A 17,834-nucleotide genomic window follows, 5' to 3' on the forward strand; every position below is an offset into this window, starting at 1 on the left:
AAGTTCCTGTAGTCAAGGTCAGATCTGAGCACCGAGATGCGTGCTCAACACCGAGTTAACAGGATTCTTCGAAGAAGCAATATCATAGTAATACGTATCTCTGTGAGCTGGAGATACAGCACGGGCTACAGTGATACTCCCTAAAAGATGGTAATGCATTTGCTAGAGTGAGCTTTGAAGGAAAAAATGGAAAAGAAAATACTTAAGAATTTTAGCTCAGTTTCTAGAAAATGTAATCGTTGATCTTTCACCTACTGGGGGAAGTTTTACTCGACACTTCTAAAGCCGAAGCTTCCTTTGCGGCCAACAATAGAAAACCATTTCCACCCTCCATTAAGATCCTTATTGCCCTTTCCATATGGAAAGCTGGCATCTGCATTAAAATGCAATTATCTTTCACTTCTAGCCGACTACTCAGCTACACTTAATTAATTCTTTCCTTTTAAAGTTCAGCATTAGTACTTTCTGGAGGAATTCCAGATTTTAACAGATAGACCATCCAGAAAAAGCCCAGGCCTAAGTGACTGGAGAGAGCTCCATTTCGCATCCACGTATCCGAGTGCCCCTTGGTATTAATCCAAGACGTAATCTCAGCTCTGGAGCCAGCTGCGTCCACGCCTGCAGGTGAGTGGGAAGAGAAGGTCTGCTCCTGGTGACCGGTGACCAGAAACACAGTCCTCAACCTCCACAAGCCATCATCCTTTTGTGAAATTCAAGATGAGGCTGCTGTAAGGTTTGGTGGCTTTGCTTGTTACGTAAGAGGGAATAGGAGGACCCTTAATTCCTGAGAGCGAAAAGAATAAATGAGAGCATGGTGTCCAAGTGAGGTCTATGGAGTTATTCTGTTTCCCTTTGCCACAGTGGTCTATGTCGCATCGCACACTAAGAACAATCACATGCTAAGAAGAACTTCCGGAACAGTATGGTTCGTTCAAAGCGCCGTGTCTGTTTCTGAAATTAAGCTCTTGGGAATCGACGGAATCCTTGTCTTTGAAGGAAACCTCCTCTTAGAAGGAAGATTATGTGTGCACTGCCAATGTACTACCTCATTATTACCCAATAATAAAGATAGGATTTATGAAGCATAGTGAGCTATATGGTTTATATATTATTGAATTCTTTAGCTCAGTGGCGCTGTATGCTGCAGCCACACGGGAGGTCATTTTCTCCTTCTCCTTGAATATACCAGACTTGTTCTTGCCTCAGGTCCTTTGCACTTGCTGCCCTTGCTCATTCTTTAGTTTTCAGGTCAAATAACTTCTCTATGAAGATGTTTTTTTTCTCACTTCTGGAGCACTGGTACTCCTTTCCAACCTCACCATTTGTCTCTCTGCCTTCCACAGCCCCATTTCTTTTCTTCACTCCAGATTTCACCCACTGATTCCATTCTGTTGACTTTTTTCTTTGTGTATTTTCTATTATTTTTCCTTTGTTGAAAGTGAGTTTTGTGAAAGCAGAAACTCGGGTTGTTTTGTTTTCCACCGGATCTCTAAAGTCGAGAACAGTTTTTGACTCATATCAGATACTCCATAAACACTTGAATGAATGATGACTGGATGAGCACACTCTTTGATTAAAAAGCCCAAAAGGGGAGGGGCTCCTAGATGGCTCAGTCAGTTAAGGGTCCAACTCTCGATCTCTGCTTAGGCCATGATCTTGTGGTTCGTGAGATCAAGTCCCGAGCAGAACAGAGCCCTGCGTCGGGCTCTGTGCGGACATCACGAAGCCTGCTTGGGATTGTCTCTCTCTCCCTCTCTCTCTCTGCCTCTCCCCCCCCCATTTTTTCTCTCTCTCAAAATAAATAAAAAAAAAAAAATTAACAACAACAACAACAAATCCAAGAGGGGAAAACAAAACTCGAAGAGGAAAGGGATATCTACTCACCTGCACCACACCTGTACAGGAATCCAAAAAGATGCAGCCTTTGGGCTCTTTGGATATCTTTTCATCTTTGTAAAAATTCATGATGTAGGAGTTATCTGGCAACTGAGTCAGCTGGAAGTAGCGCTTTTTGAATGACTAAAGGAAGGGGAAGAAATAGACAGGTAGTTCAAAATGCAGTGTGCTATTACAGAAATTAGAAATGCTGAAATTCCTTCGGGCGCGCTACATTCTTGGGCACTGTTCTAGGGAACAGCGTCCTCCTTCCTCATAAATAAAATATGACCCGAAACATAAACTCGATGCAAATGACACTCCTCTGTGCTGTGACCAAAGGAGGGGGTGTCCAGAGAACTGGCAGAAACAAAGATGAGCCTTGATGTCTCCTTACCCGAACAGTAACGGTATTGTTCACGGTGCTATTGAAATTCCCCTTGTAGAGCCAGCCAGACTTGAAAACTCCGGTTCCTCCAGCTCCCCCACCGCCCTTAGAAGATGAGTGGGAGGTGGTATCCTGTGGAAGAGGAATCAAGGGCATGACTGCAACCTTTTGTGAATCCCACATCTTAGACGCTGCACTTACAAATGAGCCTCCTTTTTCTCTCTTCGACGTGTCTTAAATAATCATGTTCCATTTCAAAGCAAACGTGACTCATTTGGACTCAAAGCCCTTCCACAAATAGCTATGGCAGCTTCCTTGTAAAATTGGTCAGAATGTGGAATACTCTAGTGGAAGACAGGAACCAATTGTCCTCCTGATTTAAACACTTAGCTTTCAGTAATTTACTTACTTCATCCTTATCAGCGTCTTCATGGTCCACCTCAAAGGAATGTGAAGGAAGTTTCTCTGGTTTGTATTCTGCTCTGAGAGTAAAGAAAAAAAAAAAAAAAGAGTTTCTGATTTGTCATTTGAGACCTGACTTTCATTTTCTGCTGTTCCCCTAGGTAACAACCGTTGTGTTTTTCGAAAAAATAATGGAATCTTGTGAGGGCCCGATTTCCTTTGGAAGCATTAACTTTCTGCTACACCATTACATTTTATCTCCGGTAAATAAATCTCTGTTTTAAACCGTGGAGTTACTATTTATACAGATTTACACAGGTCTTCTTGAATGAGATGAAGGCAAGCAGGACAATTTTAAAGCTCTGGTGGTTTGTATGCTTCTTCCTCTACCTTCTGCAGTGGAATATGAAGGAGTGCTGTTTTCATTTCCATTTCACCATTACATGGCGTGTCTTAAGGGTACGGGATGGCCATTGGGAAAAACCATGTTCCCGAGAACCAGCCCGTGCTCTGGCCACTAGGTTGCGCTGTTCCCCTAACAGTGGCCTCCCCTGAAGTCTGCCCCAACTTGATTAAGCCGAAGGGTGCTCGCTTTGTGCCTTTCCATGGTAGTCCTGAAATGCTGACCAGCCCGGAAGAGTCAGCGTGTGCACCTGATACTATCAATGGCAAAACAGGAGAAAGGTAAACTTCCTTTGGCTTGATTCTATTTCACAAGTCATGGCTGGATGGAGCGTGGTCAACAGCGTCTGAGGTTCAGACATTCCTTGATACTTAGTGAGAGAATCCTATGTGTAGAGTTGGCCTGGAATATTCATTTTCTTTAAGGTGATTTATGTTGTGTAGAAGCAACTTGGGAATCTGACTATTGAGAAAAAAAGTCCAGGGGTGCTCTTTGAGTTATTCCTGTCACAAATCTTTCCCTATGTTGATGGTATTCCAGATAGGAAGGGGCATGACCGAGACCTCTTTATACTGCAGTATGCATAAAATTACCAGACTGCATTCACATAGGGATTCGGTGGATTCAAGTGGGTTCAAAATACTCTTTACCCTTTCCTCTGAAAGACATGAAAATGCCCATTCCTGGTTCACAGCAGGGCAGGTAGGGGCACAGACAGAACACTGACCTCACTAATAAAACGGAAAAGCCTGAGATCAGAGTCACATTCTCTATAACTGATAATAGATTTTTTTTCAATTGTGATAAAATATACATAACAGAAAAATTACGATTTTAACCATTTTTACGTGTACAGATCAGTGGCACAAAGTACGTTCACATTGTTGTGCAACCATCACAAAAGTCCGCCTCGTTCCCAAAATGACGCTGTACCCATTACACAACAGTTCCATATCTCTCCCTTCCCCTACCCCTGGTAACCACTGTTCTACTTTATGCCTCTCTGTATTTGGCTATTCTGGGCACCTCATCTTATGTTTCATTGTGTGTCTGGCTGATTTCACTTATTGTAAAATGCCCTCAAGGTTCATTCGTGTCGTGGCCAGTATTAGGATTTCATTCTTATACAAGGCCGGATACTATTCTACTGTAGTCTAAAAAGAGTTCACACCCCCAAAGTTGTTTCCATGAAGACACCCTGGAATCTAAAAATCAGGACTCTCTCCATGTAGATGCTGGGTACATGTCTATTGGGACGCTTACCTGAATCTGTTAATTCCCTCCACCAGATCACATTTTTTTTTTTTTAGTTTTATTTATTTATTTACTTATTTATTTATTTTGAAAGAGAGAGAACCAGCAGGGGAGGGGTAAAGAGAGAGGGAGACAGAGGATCCGAAGCAGGCTCTGTGCTGTCAGCAGAGAGCCCAATGCAGGGCTCACACTCATGAACTCTGAGATCATGACCTGAGCTGAAGTTGGATGCTTAACCAACTGAGCCACCCAGGTGCCCCAAGATTACATGTTTCTTAAAGCCAGAGACTCCAATGAAGTCCCATCTACAGCGTCCCCAAGCTTTGTCTTTTTCTACTGTAGGGATGCTCAATATGCATTTGCTGATTGTATCAGTGATAGGCAAGGTGAACAAGGAGATCAGAGAAGCAAAATAAGACAGCATGGTATAATTGAAAACTGTTTTTGGAAGACATCTTGGGGATGCTAAAGCACATATTTTTGGTGGCCAACGTCCTAAGACACACCTCCAGTGTGTTAAAAGAGGTTTTGAAAAATGATCTTAGTATTGTGAATTTATTTTATAAATTCAGATTATATGTTACTTGCTACCAAAACCAATAGCTAAGAAAAATAAAGCTATTCTGGGGTACACAGTAGTTGATATTGCATATTAAGGATGGTATCTGGGGTCTCCCTTCAGCCCCAGTCCCAATTTATTTGTCCATTTTTGTTCAGTTGTATAGCCTTGATATGAAATCCCAAGACCCATAGGTAAGTAGTTGTAAATGGTAACAGGCTTATTTAAAAGCCAGAGGCTTGAAAGAAGGGTGGTAGGAGATGTGTATTTTAAATTTATCTCCCCCACAGGTTCTGGCACATGGTAAGAACAGAATAAGTATTTGTCCACTGATGTATATGAAATTATTCAAGTGGGTATGCCTTATTCCAAATTCCAGAAATACATTAATACATACATAATGCAGCCTTGTTCATCCAAGACTTATTTGTAAGTTCAAAGAAGTTGAAAACTCTATACCAAGATAGCAGAACTTCTGTACTTAAGTTTAAATATGTACTATGCAGCATATAGCTTTTTAGTGAATTATATATGTGTGTAATCAGACGTTTGTGTACAAATACTAGAACTTCACAGTCCAGTGTAATTCGGGTGTTGTACTGAGAAGAAAACAAAGTCCGTAACAGTTACATAAACACACAGTGGGAGAAGTTGGACTAGAAGTCCTATTTTCTAAAATGCTACTTGCTGTATGTAGGGTAAGTTAATCAAACCATCTTTAATAAGCACATTAAGTAAGACTGGAGCCATTATTCTCTTCCAAAGGATCGTGGTGTATCTGTACTCCATTCTCTTTCTTACAGAGCCTTAGGGATACTCGAGCTTATCTGTGTCAGTTGCCCCCAATGTTAACTTGTTCTGCCTCTTTTGGTTATGGTCAACTTATGTGAAGGCTGAGCCAGTCGCAGGTGACAGTGTTACTTTAGGACCACTGGGAAATGTTTCCTATCCTACCCAAAATATCCCTTTTCTCCAAAAGAGCCTAACAACATCTTGACAATCCTAAACAAAAAGCACTTTCACCTTTTCATTTGGTTGGCAAAATAAAGCCCCTCAACACAACCCTTCCCTCTCTTCCCTCATCGCGCGAGGCAACACATTGCCTGAAATTCAGGGGCAGGTTCAAATGGCTGACTTCAGAGCAATTACTCCAAGCGTTTTGTCTGCAGAGAAGGGAACATTGAGCGTTCCAGGATTCTTAAAATGATAGCAGGGCAGTAAAGGGAGTATTAAAGAAACATCCTAAGTGAAAGATAAAAGCATTCGTAGGGAAAACTAAGGAAGAGGCAGCACAGATAAACTTGAACATGGAAGGCCAACGTCTGGCTCAGAGGTCATCCTATGCTCTATGCTAATTATTTCCTATTAGTCTCCCTGTGACCTTGGTACAATTCTGTTTCTGAACTTCTTATTCTGTCCTCTACTGCCAGCATGACTTACTTACCCTTTCTTCTCTTTCTTACAAAAGACTAATTTTATAGGCATTTGTTCTTGGTAATAGTGGATCACAATAGTGGCCATGTTCCTCAAATATATCAAGATAGATAGATAGATAGATAGATAGATAGATAGATAGATATCTCATGTTTTCTTTATCCATTCATGCATCAACGGACATTTAAGTTGTCTCCATGTCTTGGCTATTATAAACAATGCTGCACTGAACATAGGATGCATGTATCTTTTTGCATTAATGTTTTTGTTTTCTTTGGATAAATACCCAGAAGTGGAGTTGCTAGCTCATATGGGAGTTCTGTTTTTAATTTTTTGAGGGACCCCCATACAGTTTTGCATAGTGGCTGCACCAGTTTACATTCCCCCAATAGTGCATGAGGGTTCCCTTTTTTCAACATCTTCATTAACACTTGTTATTTCTTGTCCTTTTGATACTAACCATTCTAATAGGTGGGAGGTGGAATCTCCTTGTGGTTTTGATTTGTATTTTCCTGATGACTAGTGTTGTTGAGCACCTTTCCAGGTACCGGTTGGCCACTGTCTGCTTTCCTTGGAAAAATGTTTATTCAGATCCTTTGCCCACTTTTTAGCTGGATTGTTATATTTTTTGTTATTGAGTTGTATGAGTTTTTTGTATATTTTGGATATTAGTCATCAGATATATGATTTGCAAATATTTCCTCCCATTCTGAAGGTTGCTTTTTCATTATGTTGATGGTTTCCTTCGCCGTGCTGAAGCTTTTGAGTTTGATGCAAGGCCACCTGTTTATTTTTACTTGGAATGCAGTCAGATCCAAAAACTCATTGCCAAGACTGATGTCCCGGAGGTCACCATCTAGTTTTCTTCTAGGAGTTTTATGGTTCCAGGTCTCACATTCAAGTCTTTAATCCACTTTGAATTAATTTTTGTGTCCAATGTAAGAAGTGGTCCATTTCCATTCTTTTGTACATGTCTGTCCAGTTTTCCCAACACTATTTATTGAAGAGACTGTCCTTTCCCCATGGTATAGACTTGGCTCCTTTGGCATCATGTAGTTTTTGTCATTCTTGTCTCTTGTGAATCCCAAATTCAGCGCTGGATTTTATGTATGAAGGCTTACATTTTACATTCTAGCCTGAAATAATGTTCTCTCCACTATCCGTCTATGAACAGATACTCAAAAAAAAAAAAAAAAAAAAAAAAGTGAGGTTCTTAAAAACACTATAACACAATTTCAAATTTAAAGAATAAAAATTAGGTGAATAAACACACTTCGTTTTTCACTCTTCCACAATTGCAAGGTTTCATTTTGTAGCCTCAGCAACCCATAAAAAGAAATGATCAGTTTAAGTTGGTAGTGGGCATTGGAGAATTCTTCTAATCCAGGAGGCACGGACATGATTTACTTCTAATAGCCTCTGAAGGCCAACTAAATGATCTGTTTCTACTACTGACCTAAATATGTGTGTAGTCTTTAATAGGGAGTGCTTCACTTTGTAAAATCATTTAAAAAAAGATTTTTTTCATTCAGTCTTACAGTCTTCATCATTTCAGGGGATGTGTGAAGATTACATTCTAGAACTTCTGATTTTCACATAGTTCATTGAAATCTCTGACTTTGTGGAAGGAGTATTCTTCCCCTTCGTGGTATCAACTTCTACTTCCTTTAGTTAATTAAGGGAAATTCTCAACAATATTTTCGTTACTTTTGTCTACTTCTCATGAGGTTCTTCTCATGCTCCATGATATCCAGACCTCGTTTTTGTTCGAGGTGGTTCCTCTGTTGTTTTAATGGAGAATGAATACTGTGAAGGCAAAATCTCTCATATATTTTTTTTTCTTGATGGCATCATGAAGATAAAGAAAAGATGTTTGGGGATCAAGTTGCTAAAGATTCCAACAGACCTGAAGTCAGTGGGAAGGCACGTACTTGGAAGGGCAGCTAAATGCCACTTTCTACAATCTCTCACTTCATATGAGATCTTCCAACCACTTGGACGCAGTTTCCAAGTCGTGACCACTTCTCAGAACCGTTTTCAGAAAGAGGAAGTCTCGGTGGTAAAAAAAATACTTTTCTTTTCAATCGTGCCTACAAAACGTGTGTGACTAAGGCCCAGACACTCTGAATATACATAGTAATTACTCACGAAAGCTGGGGGTATGGTAGACCTTCTTAGCACGAAAGTCCATACGGGAGGTTATATCAGGAGTGACCTGAATTTAAGGGGATGTCCAGAGATTTGGTAAAAGTTAATGTTGGCTGTTTGCAAAAAGGTTTGCTGCTTTGGAGGAACATCGTTTTGTTCTTTACAGTAATGCAACTGGAAAATACTGGGCGCCTGGGTGGCTCAGTCAGTTACGTGTCCAACTCTTGATTTCAGCTCAGGTCATGATCTTGTTGTTTGTGAGACTGAGCCCCGAAATGGGCTCTGTGCTGATAACGTGGAGCTTGCTTGGGATTCTCTTTTCTTCCCTCTCTGCCCCTCCCTGGCTCTCTCTCTCTCTCAAAATTAAATAAAAACTTAAAGAAATAAAGAAATAGAATAGCCTCCTTCCCATTCACATCTTTCTTTTTTTTTCCTGTATACTCACTGCTACAATCCCATTCTCCTTAGAGTACACCAAATGATCTTTTAAAGAATTAAACTGGATCACATCACACTCTAGGCTAAAATTTCTACAGGCTTCTGTTGCAGCAGGAATGAATCCAAGCTCTCTCTTCCAGGGCCCGCCAGGTCCCTTGCCTTGTTCCATGGTTTCACTTTACTATAACCTTTCCACCTCAGTTCCAGCCTCCCCATTCTGCTCAAGAGACCATACTGGTTCCAAGGTCAGGGCCCCTGCCCTTGCTGTTTCCTCTGGAAATCCTTTCCCAAGACCACAGTGCTGGGAGCTACTGTCCCTTCAGGTCTGAGCTCTGACGCTACCTTCTCTGGACTATTCTGTAGCTCCTTCAAATTCTGCATTTGTGGGTAGAGAGCAGCCCATCCAAGTATCCAAGCCTAGAACAGCTGTTGCTGGGGGCATGGGAAATTTGTGCAAATAGTGCCCAAATCTAAACCACGTGTCCACATAGGGATGCCTGGGCTGCTCAGTCAGTTGAGTGTCTGACTTTGGCTCAGGTCATGATCTTGTGGGTCATGAGTTGGAGCCCCATGTCAGGCTCTGTGCTGACAGCTCAGAGCCTGGAGCCTGCTTCACATTCTGTGTCTCCCTCTCTCTCTGCCCCTACCCCACTCACACACTGTCTCTCTCTCTCTCTCTCAAAAATAAACATAAAAAAAAATAAATAAACCACACGCCCACTAAAAAGTTAGACGCAACAAGTACCTTCTCGATGCCTTCACTTGAGGGAAGGGTTAATAACTTCGCTTTTGATTGTTGTGTTTTTCTGGATTATTTGCATTGTTTTAGTTAGATGAACCAATGTGTTAGGAGACTCCAATTCATTGCAGTTTCTTTGAATTCGAGCAACTCCAATCCCTTCCATGAATATTATATTTCTTTTCTTTCTTTTTTAGAGGAATGCTGTATTTCAAAATTTGCCATTCACTTACTTTACTTATTCAATAAGTCATTATTACACACTTACCAGAGGCCAGGCATTCTCCTCCCTTGTAGGGGATTCTGCAAGGAAAAGTCCCTGCCCTTTGGGGATTTTTGCTTTAGTGGGGGACACAGACACTGAATAAATGACTACTTTAGTTCAGGTAGTAGGTCAGGCAAGCTTGTCTGTGAAGGTGACATTTGAACAGGTACAGAACAAAGACACCTTCTCCCAAAGACTTTACTTAGTCCAGAAGAAAAAAAAGCTGTTAATTTTTCCCTTTTTGCTATTCTTAGACATGTAACATTTCTGCAGAGGTTGTCTACTTTCATGACTCTTGGTATCCCAGCATGGGAATACATGAAGCCAGTGGCAAATCCGAATGCTAAATACAGAATATCCTCAGAAACATGTTTTGGTCCACACTGTTCTTTTCCAGTCCTGTTGTATCTGCTCTATTGAAATAACAGCTCACAAAAGAGTGATAGAGTAACACTTCAAGAATTTGTTCAGGGACACCTGGGTGGTTCAGTTTGTTGAGCATCCGACTTCGGCTCAGGTCATAACACTGAGGTTTATGAGTTCAAGCCCCACATCGGGCTTGCTGCTGTCATGGCAGAGCCCGCTTCGGATTCTCTGTCCCTCTCCCTCTGCCCCTCTCCAACTTGTACTCTCCCCAAAATAAATATATATTGAAAAAAAAAGACTTTGTTAGAAAATTAAATAAGAATACATTTGTATCTTACAATCAACTCTGTTCATGTAAAACAAAATGTACATTGTTGACCAAAATGCTGTATCATGACTCCTATTTTTTTTTTTTATTTTTTTTTATTTTTATTTTTTTTTTTATTTTTTTTTCAACGTTTATTCATTTTTGGGACAGAGAGAGACAGAGCATGAACGGGGGAGGGGCAGAGAGAGAGGGAGACACAGAATCGGAAACAGGCTCCAGGCTCTGAGCCATCAGCCCAGAGCCCGACGCGGGGCTCGAACTCACGGACCGCGAGATCGTGACCTGGCTGAAGTCGGACGCCCAACCGACTGCGCCACCCAGGCGCCCCATGACTCCTATTTTTAAATTTTGTAAAATAGACCTTGACACTAGTTAACGTGCATGTATTCATGAGCAACTGTAGAACTTAAACTGAGAACGTATTTTATACATGGAAAAACCCATTTATATATGACAGGTTCTTACCGGGGTAACTGTCGGAAGTCTCCAGAATATTGTTCATATTTGTAGTTTACCACATACCACTGGGAGCTATAAAATTTACAAGCCTAAAAGAAAAAAAATGACAATTAAAAATTATCATTAAAAAAATTAGCTGTCCTGGCAAAAAGCACAGCGAATACACTTCATGTCATCTCTGGGGTAGTGTTAACAGGGAGCTATATTAGCGATTTTAAGGTAGGGAAGGGGCTGGGTGATGCTAATCATTTCATATTTTCTAGTGAAATGGAAATCTAACCTTTCCCAGACTCTTGGAGGAGGAACCATTTAACATATTTATTCTATTTTACTCCATCAAGGAAAGTCTAATTTAATCAGCCCATGAATCATACCAGATTCATTACTAACCTCAAGTACAGTCACGTTTTAGTTTTCCTTAGCAACCTTCCATTATTTAACAGCTCTTACTGGTAGAAGATATCATTATTTCTGTGTAATCTTTTCATTGTAACTTTAGCCCATTTCTTCTTGTCCTTGCACCAGTAACTTATCTCTTCCCCTCTATGTCAGCTGGACCGTCAATTTGAAATCAGTTTTTCAGTTTTACCTCAATGCCTTCTAAGGGTTAGCCTTCTCCATGATTACTCACTGATTTTTATAGATAGATAGGAATAAAACATGACAAGCGACTTTTTGAAAAACAAAGTTAATAGTATAAAATAACTATCTTACAGTAGTACATAATGGCTGATTTTGCAATGCTGATTGACGGCAAATATTTCCCAAGCACCAACCATGGACCTGACAGTGGTAGACCACAGAGTGGTAATGGGGATTTCACTAGGTGGCTTTTAAGATTTCTTTCTTTCGGGGCGCCTGGGTGGCTCAGTCGGTTAAGCGTCCGACTTCAGCTCAGGTCACGATCTCGCGGTCCGTGAGTTCGAGCCCCGCGTCGGGCTCTGGGCTGATGGCTCAGAGCCTGGAGCCTGCTTCCGATTCTGTGTCTCCCTCTCTCTCTGCCCCTCCCCGGTTCATGCTCTGTCTCTCTCTGTCCCAAAAATAAATAAACGTTAAAAAAAAAAATTAAAAAAAAAAAAGATTTCTTTCTTTCTTTCTTTCTTTCTTTCTTTCTTTCTTTCAGTATTTATCTATTTTCAAGAGAGAGAAAGAGAGAGAGAGAATAATCAGGGGACAGGCAGAGAACCAGGGGGACAGAGGGTCTGAAGGGGTTCCGTGGTGCTAACAGCAGAGAGCCTGATGCGGGGCTTGAACTCAGGAACCGCAAGATCATGAACTGAGCTGAAGTCGGTCGCTTCACTGACTGAGCCACCCAGGCGCTCCTCAGATTCCTTTTGATCCTAAAATTACAGGACCCTGGGGATAAAGCATCTGGCATGAGGATTCTAAGGAGATCTTGTCCTCTACGGTGAAGAAAATGAGGATCAATGAGCTTCCCACAAGGTGAGAAATAACGACCTGTGGCTGTCTGGAACCGGGAAGGGGACAGGCAAGGAAAGCAGTGGGAGAAGAGTCACTTGGGGTGTGGAAGTGCCAGAAGCAAAGGAAACGCTGCCACTGTCTTTGCAGAAGAGAAAGTGAACAGAACGTGGGAGGGAATGGCCCAAGGGCACTCCAGAAAGGTTGTGGGGAGCCCTGGGTGCGGGCACCTGGCTCAAGATGCAGGGGGCCCCTGAGTGGCTCAGTCGGTTAAGCGTCTGATGTTGGCTCACGGTTCATGGGTTTAAGACCCATGGGGGGCTCTGTGCTAACAGCTCAGAGCCTGGAGCCTGTTTCGGATTCTCTGTCTTCCCCTGTCTCTGCCTCTCCCCACCTCTCAAAAATAAAAAATTGACATTACAATTAAAAAAAAAAAGTGCAGGGAAAGGCAGGGAGAAGGGAGAGTGGTTGGGTACCCTCAGCTGCTCTGGATTTCTCTAACCTTGAACTTTCTTGGCACCATGACTCTATTTGTTCAGGACAGCACCCACACACAAGCTGGGGACTGAGGCTGAAGAGCACGTGAGCCTGGGACCAAGACGGGAGGAGGAGGATGTTGGCAGAGAACAGTGGAGAAAACCAGCAACTAGAGAAAACCAGCTGGAGAAAACCAGTAGTGGAGAAAACCAGCAACCAAATGAACATGGATAAAGGCAAAGGGAATTCAGGAGAGCGGGGTGGGCTGTGGATGGAGAAGAGGAACGGGGACCACACTGAATATTTAACTAAACTGCAATGAAAATGAATATTTTCCTAAAATGAAATTCCCAAACCAATTCTGCAAATCCCATGTTTCTGGAAATAAGAAGAGAACCAAGCCCTACTGTGCTCCTTGGATGAAAAGTTCCATCTTCACTTTAAAAAAAAAAAATATTTATATTTGAGAGAGAGAGAGAGAGAGAGAGAGAGAGAGAGAGAGTCCCAAGCAGGCTCCACACTGTCACCACAGAGCCTGATGCAGGGCTGGATCTTATGAACTGCAAGATCATGACCTGAACCAAAATCAAGAGTCAGACGCTTAACTGACTGAGCACCCAGGCGCCCCCCAAAATAAATATTTTAATAAAAATAAGTCTTTTATGAAAAATCAGAAGTTAAAAAAACCATGAATGTGTTCAGAGTATTTCTCCCCCTAGTCTGACCCAGTTTGGATTATTTTCTTAGGACAGAATACTCAAAGTATTTTAAAGATTCTTGGCAAAAAACTCGCCAAACCAATACATATTTGTTACAAGAAAAAGGCAAATAGAGGGAACAGCACTGAACCAGGAGCTACACTGTTTTATTCTTGTTCTGGAACGAACCCACTATTACTGATTTCCCACATGATTTTTGGTCAAACCATTTCACTGATTAGGATCTCAGATTTAGTTAGTGAATAACCAGGATATTAGACTGGATTAGAAGTTTCTGTCCCGTAATATCTCTGTCTACTCCCCCTACGCTGGAAGTTTAAATGGCACAAAGATGCACTGATTGACTCACTACCCTTTCTTGCTAGGGATAGTATCTATGTTTAGACATGATAAGCACGTATACTTCAGGCATATTTCACGTGATACTCAAAATATGCCAAAGGCTTTACCGAATCTGAGATCTGTATATCCTGAATTTCACAGAAGGAGTGTAATGCTTTCTCGTATTAGCATAGTCTAGCAAAGAACTACCTCTTTTTTGCTTTGGAGTGGCAAGTGCCTGTCAGATACCGCACTACGAGGTGCTTTACATACGATTTTAACAAGCACTCGATGAGATTTTATTGTTCCGTTTTTATAAATCACAATGGCAAGGAGAGGCTCAGATCTTTGCCATGATAGAAGTAGGACTTCAAACTGGATTTGTCTAACTCTGAAAGTCCCTTCAGCTAATTTATGAGTTGTTTGATGATTGTAGACTTTTTTTTTTTTTCTTTTAAGCACATCTGGACCATCATTCCAAATGTCTGTATGGTGTCTGGGAGTCAGACAGACCTGGTTTTGAATTTTGGTGTTAGCTGTGGGATTTCAATGAAGTAGCTTAATTAACTCTAAATGTCTCTATCTGTCTAAATACTACTAACTTCAAAAGGATCTAATAAGGTACTTCCTATAAAACACCTAACAAAGGGTGAGTGCTTAATAAACACTTGCTTTAAAAATAATCGGTTTTGGGGGCACCTGGGTGGCTCAACTGGTTGACCATCCAACTTCGGATCAGGTCATGAGCCCGCATTCGGCTCGTTGCTGTCAGCACCGAGCCCCTCCGGATCTTCTGTCCCCTTTCTCTCTGCCCCTTTCCTGCTCAGGGGCGGTGGGGGCGAGGGGACGGGAGGAATACACACACACACTCTCTCTCTCTCTCAAAAATTAATAGGGGCGCCTGGGTGGCTCAGTCGGTTGGGCGTCCGACTTCGGCTCAGGTCATGATCTCACGGTTCATGGGTTCGAGCCCCGCATCGGGCTCTGTGCTGACAGCTCAGAGCCTGGAGCCTGCTTCGGATTCTGTGTCTCCCTCTCTCTCTGACCCTCCCCCACTCATGCCCTGTCTCTCTCTGTCTCAAAAATAAACATTAAAAAAAATTTAAAAAAATTAATAAACACTAAAAAAGTAAGTTTTCCCAACATGTTTGACTCAATGTATAATTCACATTCACAATAGTTGATAACAACAACTAGTTTTTCTTGATTTATGAAAGCACAGTGTTTTGGAGAGATTTTTAGCTCTATCAGAGAGGTTTGCTTTAATCCAATTCCTTCTGAATTTATTTACTATGTTTCACATATCTGGTGGAGGTGGGTAGCTGAGGATTGGGGTGGAGTAGTTGACCCTTAAAAATCCAGCTAGATCTGTGATTTCTTGGACTCTAAGAAAGCTAGTGCATTTTACAAACACATAAATGTTTCTCCTACAGAGTAACGGCATTTGGGAAATGTTACGCATAGAAAATTATTCTCTATTCTTTGTTCCAGCCCCCAGAGTCCCTCTCATTAAGAACTATTTTAATTATGACTACAACTCCTCTTTGTCTGAACACCAAGCTGAAATGACCTGTCGCAAACTCAAAGTCACAGGTCCCATCCGTGCCTGTCACAGTAAGGCACCGGTTCCAGTTTCTCCTCACTAACTACCTAGCCCACAGCACTGCTTTCAAAATACCGACTCCTATCCTCTTTACAGTGGAAGCTGCCACCAGCAACTTCAAAGGTGAAGACCGTGAAATCCAGCAAAAATCTGCCGAGTTGGCTCATTTTTCCAAACAGCAATGCCCCAAGTCACATTTTATTAATTTACTATCTCTGCTCGTTCAGCTTTTATGTTTGCCATCTCTGCTGTTGTTTAGACACAAAAAAAGCTGAGCAAGGTCAACACGCTCCAAGGCTCTTAGACCATTAGGACAGTGCTTCCTAAACGGCATCGTGTCCGTTAGTTACTAGGGATTGTTAATTAAAATGCAGATTCCTGGGTCCCACATGAGATCCGATGAATCAGAAGCTCTGTCGGGGCCCTCAAATCCACCATTCTACTGGAGTGACAATGTGGTCCTTGTACTGTCTGCCCGTGGACTGAAAGCATTGGGTGGGTCCTGACTTCACACAGTGGGCTCTGAAAATCGACATTACTCTCTAGCTGAAAGGGCATATATCAACATATATCAATGGGGCATGTAAACCCCATTTACAGTGGGCATTCAATATTTATGTGAATGAATGTATTTCCTATATCCTTTTTCTTTTGGAAATAACTAAACATGACCCTATGAAAGTTCTAGGAATCTAAATACTTTAGAAAAGGTTAAGCAACTGTACAAGGCACCCTAAAATAATATAAAGAAAATATTTCATCTTTTTCCTTTCCCCCTTTCTCTTTAGAGAATCACCAGAATCAATTCAAATTATGTTACTTACCTCAAATAGCAATTTGGGTTTGGCAATGTAATCTGTCCTTCTCTTAAAAGGGCTGATTATTAGATTCTGGCTACAGAGTAATAAGCAGGTAATAAATGGCTTTTCAGATGAAAATTCTTTTTTTTTTTTTTTTTTTTTGTGGGCATAGAGGTTTATTTAATTACAGGACTAGTTTCTTGCCAAAAAGACGTATGCAATCACAAAAGGTGTTCATGGTGGCCCTTAGTCACCACTGGGGTGAATTCTGTGTTTGTAACATGATGGTGGTAATTTCACATTCATGCCAGACTTTATTAAGTTTAGAAGTAATTATGCCTATCGGACGAATGTTGAAAATGCGGCATCATGAAATTAAGTGAACTTAGGCAAATTATGTATTGAAAAGATGGCTGGATAACTTATCATCCACACCCAGACACTACAACGTGAAAGAAGATGTTAGTAGCCAGGTTGGCAGGTAGAACATGAGGCGATCCTTGCAGGACACAGGTTCACTCACCGTGTTGACATTTTAGAGAAAAAGGGAAAAGCCACTGAAAATGTTTTTTTGTTTAATTGGATTACATTTATGTATTCCTTTCAAATGAAATAATTATTTTTTGTAGTATCAAAATAAGGTGAACGCAGTGAGTTTTTACACCGTGTACTATACTCTTGCTAAAGGAAACAAATGTTTGGATGAAATAAGCGACATAAATACAGATATTACTCAGTTTCAGAAATCTCGGTACCATCTAATTTAATGGAGTTTGTGTCTGAGCTTTCAAACTATTGCTTCATATGAGACAGTGTTACCATGTCTATAAATGTGCATGTACCATATAAAACAGAATGCCCTATGAAATGCCAACCATAAATGAGAATCATTTTTCAACTATTTTATTACGTTGAATGATAGAGCAGCCTCAAGTAATCCAAACTGAAAGTGAATCAAAATATTTGGCTTATTTTTTTTTTTTTAAAGCTGTGCTGCATTAAGGTAGTTAAGCAAACTGTGAAATTAGACTTTCGTAAATCACACCTGTGCCTGACCCAGGACCATACATTCGAATTTCCCAGCTGGATCTCAGAAGTAATTTGTCGAGACACGACAAATGGATGGTACTGAAAACCTTGGTTATATTATGATTGAATCATTCTTTCCATGTAAGGCATAAAATCTGGGTTGTAATTCAATGCCATTGAAATTTTTAGGTTCAAACTTCAAATGGGCTCTTTCTAAACGGTTTTTATGTGCCAGGGTTTTGGGCTCGTCCTTTTGTGTTTTCATCCACTTACCACCAGACATTATAGGATGATTTTTATTATGCAGAAGAGGAAGCCAATTTAGAACTGGAACAGTTTTGCATATTTGGAAGCAAGACTACTATTCTAGGGATTTTGGTGGCTAGACAATAAATTTCTTCAAGGTCG

At 41.1% G+C, this 17,834-nt stretch overlaps 1 protein-coding gene across 15 annotated transcripts in view; it reads right to left on the reverse strand.

Annotated features, from left to right (window-relative positions):
* Positions 1-17,834, reverse strand: part of DOCK10 (dedicator of cytokinesis 10) — a 272,646-nt gene that overhangs the window by 113,059 nt on the left and 141,753 nt on the right. For all 15 annotated transcript variants that reach the window (XM_045481485.1, XM_045481482.1, XM_045481484.1 and 12 more), the window contains exons 4-7: positions 11,065-11,147; positions 2,673-2,745; positions 2,273-2,395; positions 1,885-2,019 (exon numbers count right to left, since the gene is read on the reverse strand). In XM_045481485.1, the coding sequence (XP_045337441.1) occupies positions 1,885-2,019; positions 2,273-2,395; positions 2,673-2,745; positions 11,065-11,147 (414 nt within the window). The remainder of the gene's footprint in view (positions 1-1,884; positions 2,020-2,272; positions 2,396-2,672; positions 2,746-11,064; positions 11,148-17,834) is intronic.

The sequence above is a fragment of the Leopardus geoffroyi genome, chromosome C1 (assembly GCF_018350155.1).
Source record: "Leopardus geoffroyi isolate Oge1 chromosome C1, O.geoffroyi_Oge1_pat1.0, whole genome shotgun sequence".
NCBI classification, from domain to species: Eukaryota; Metazoa; Chordata; class Mammalia; order Carnivora; family Felidae; genus Leopardus; species Leopardus geoffroyi.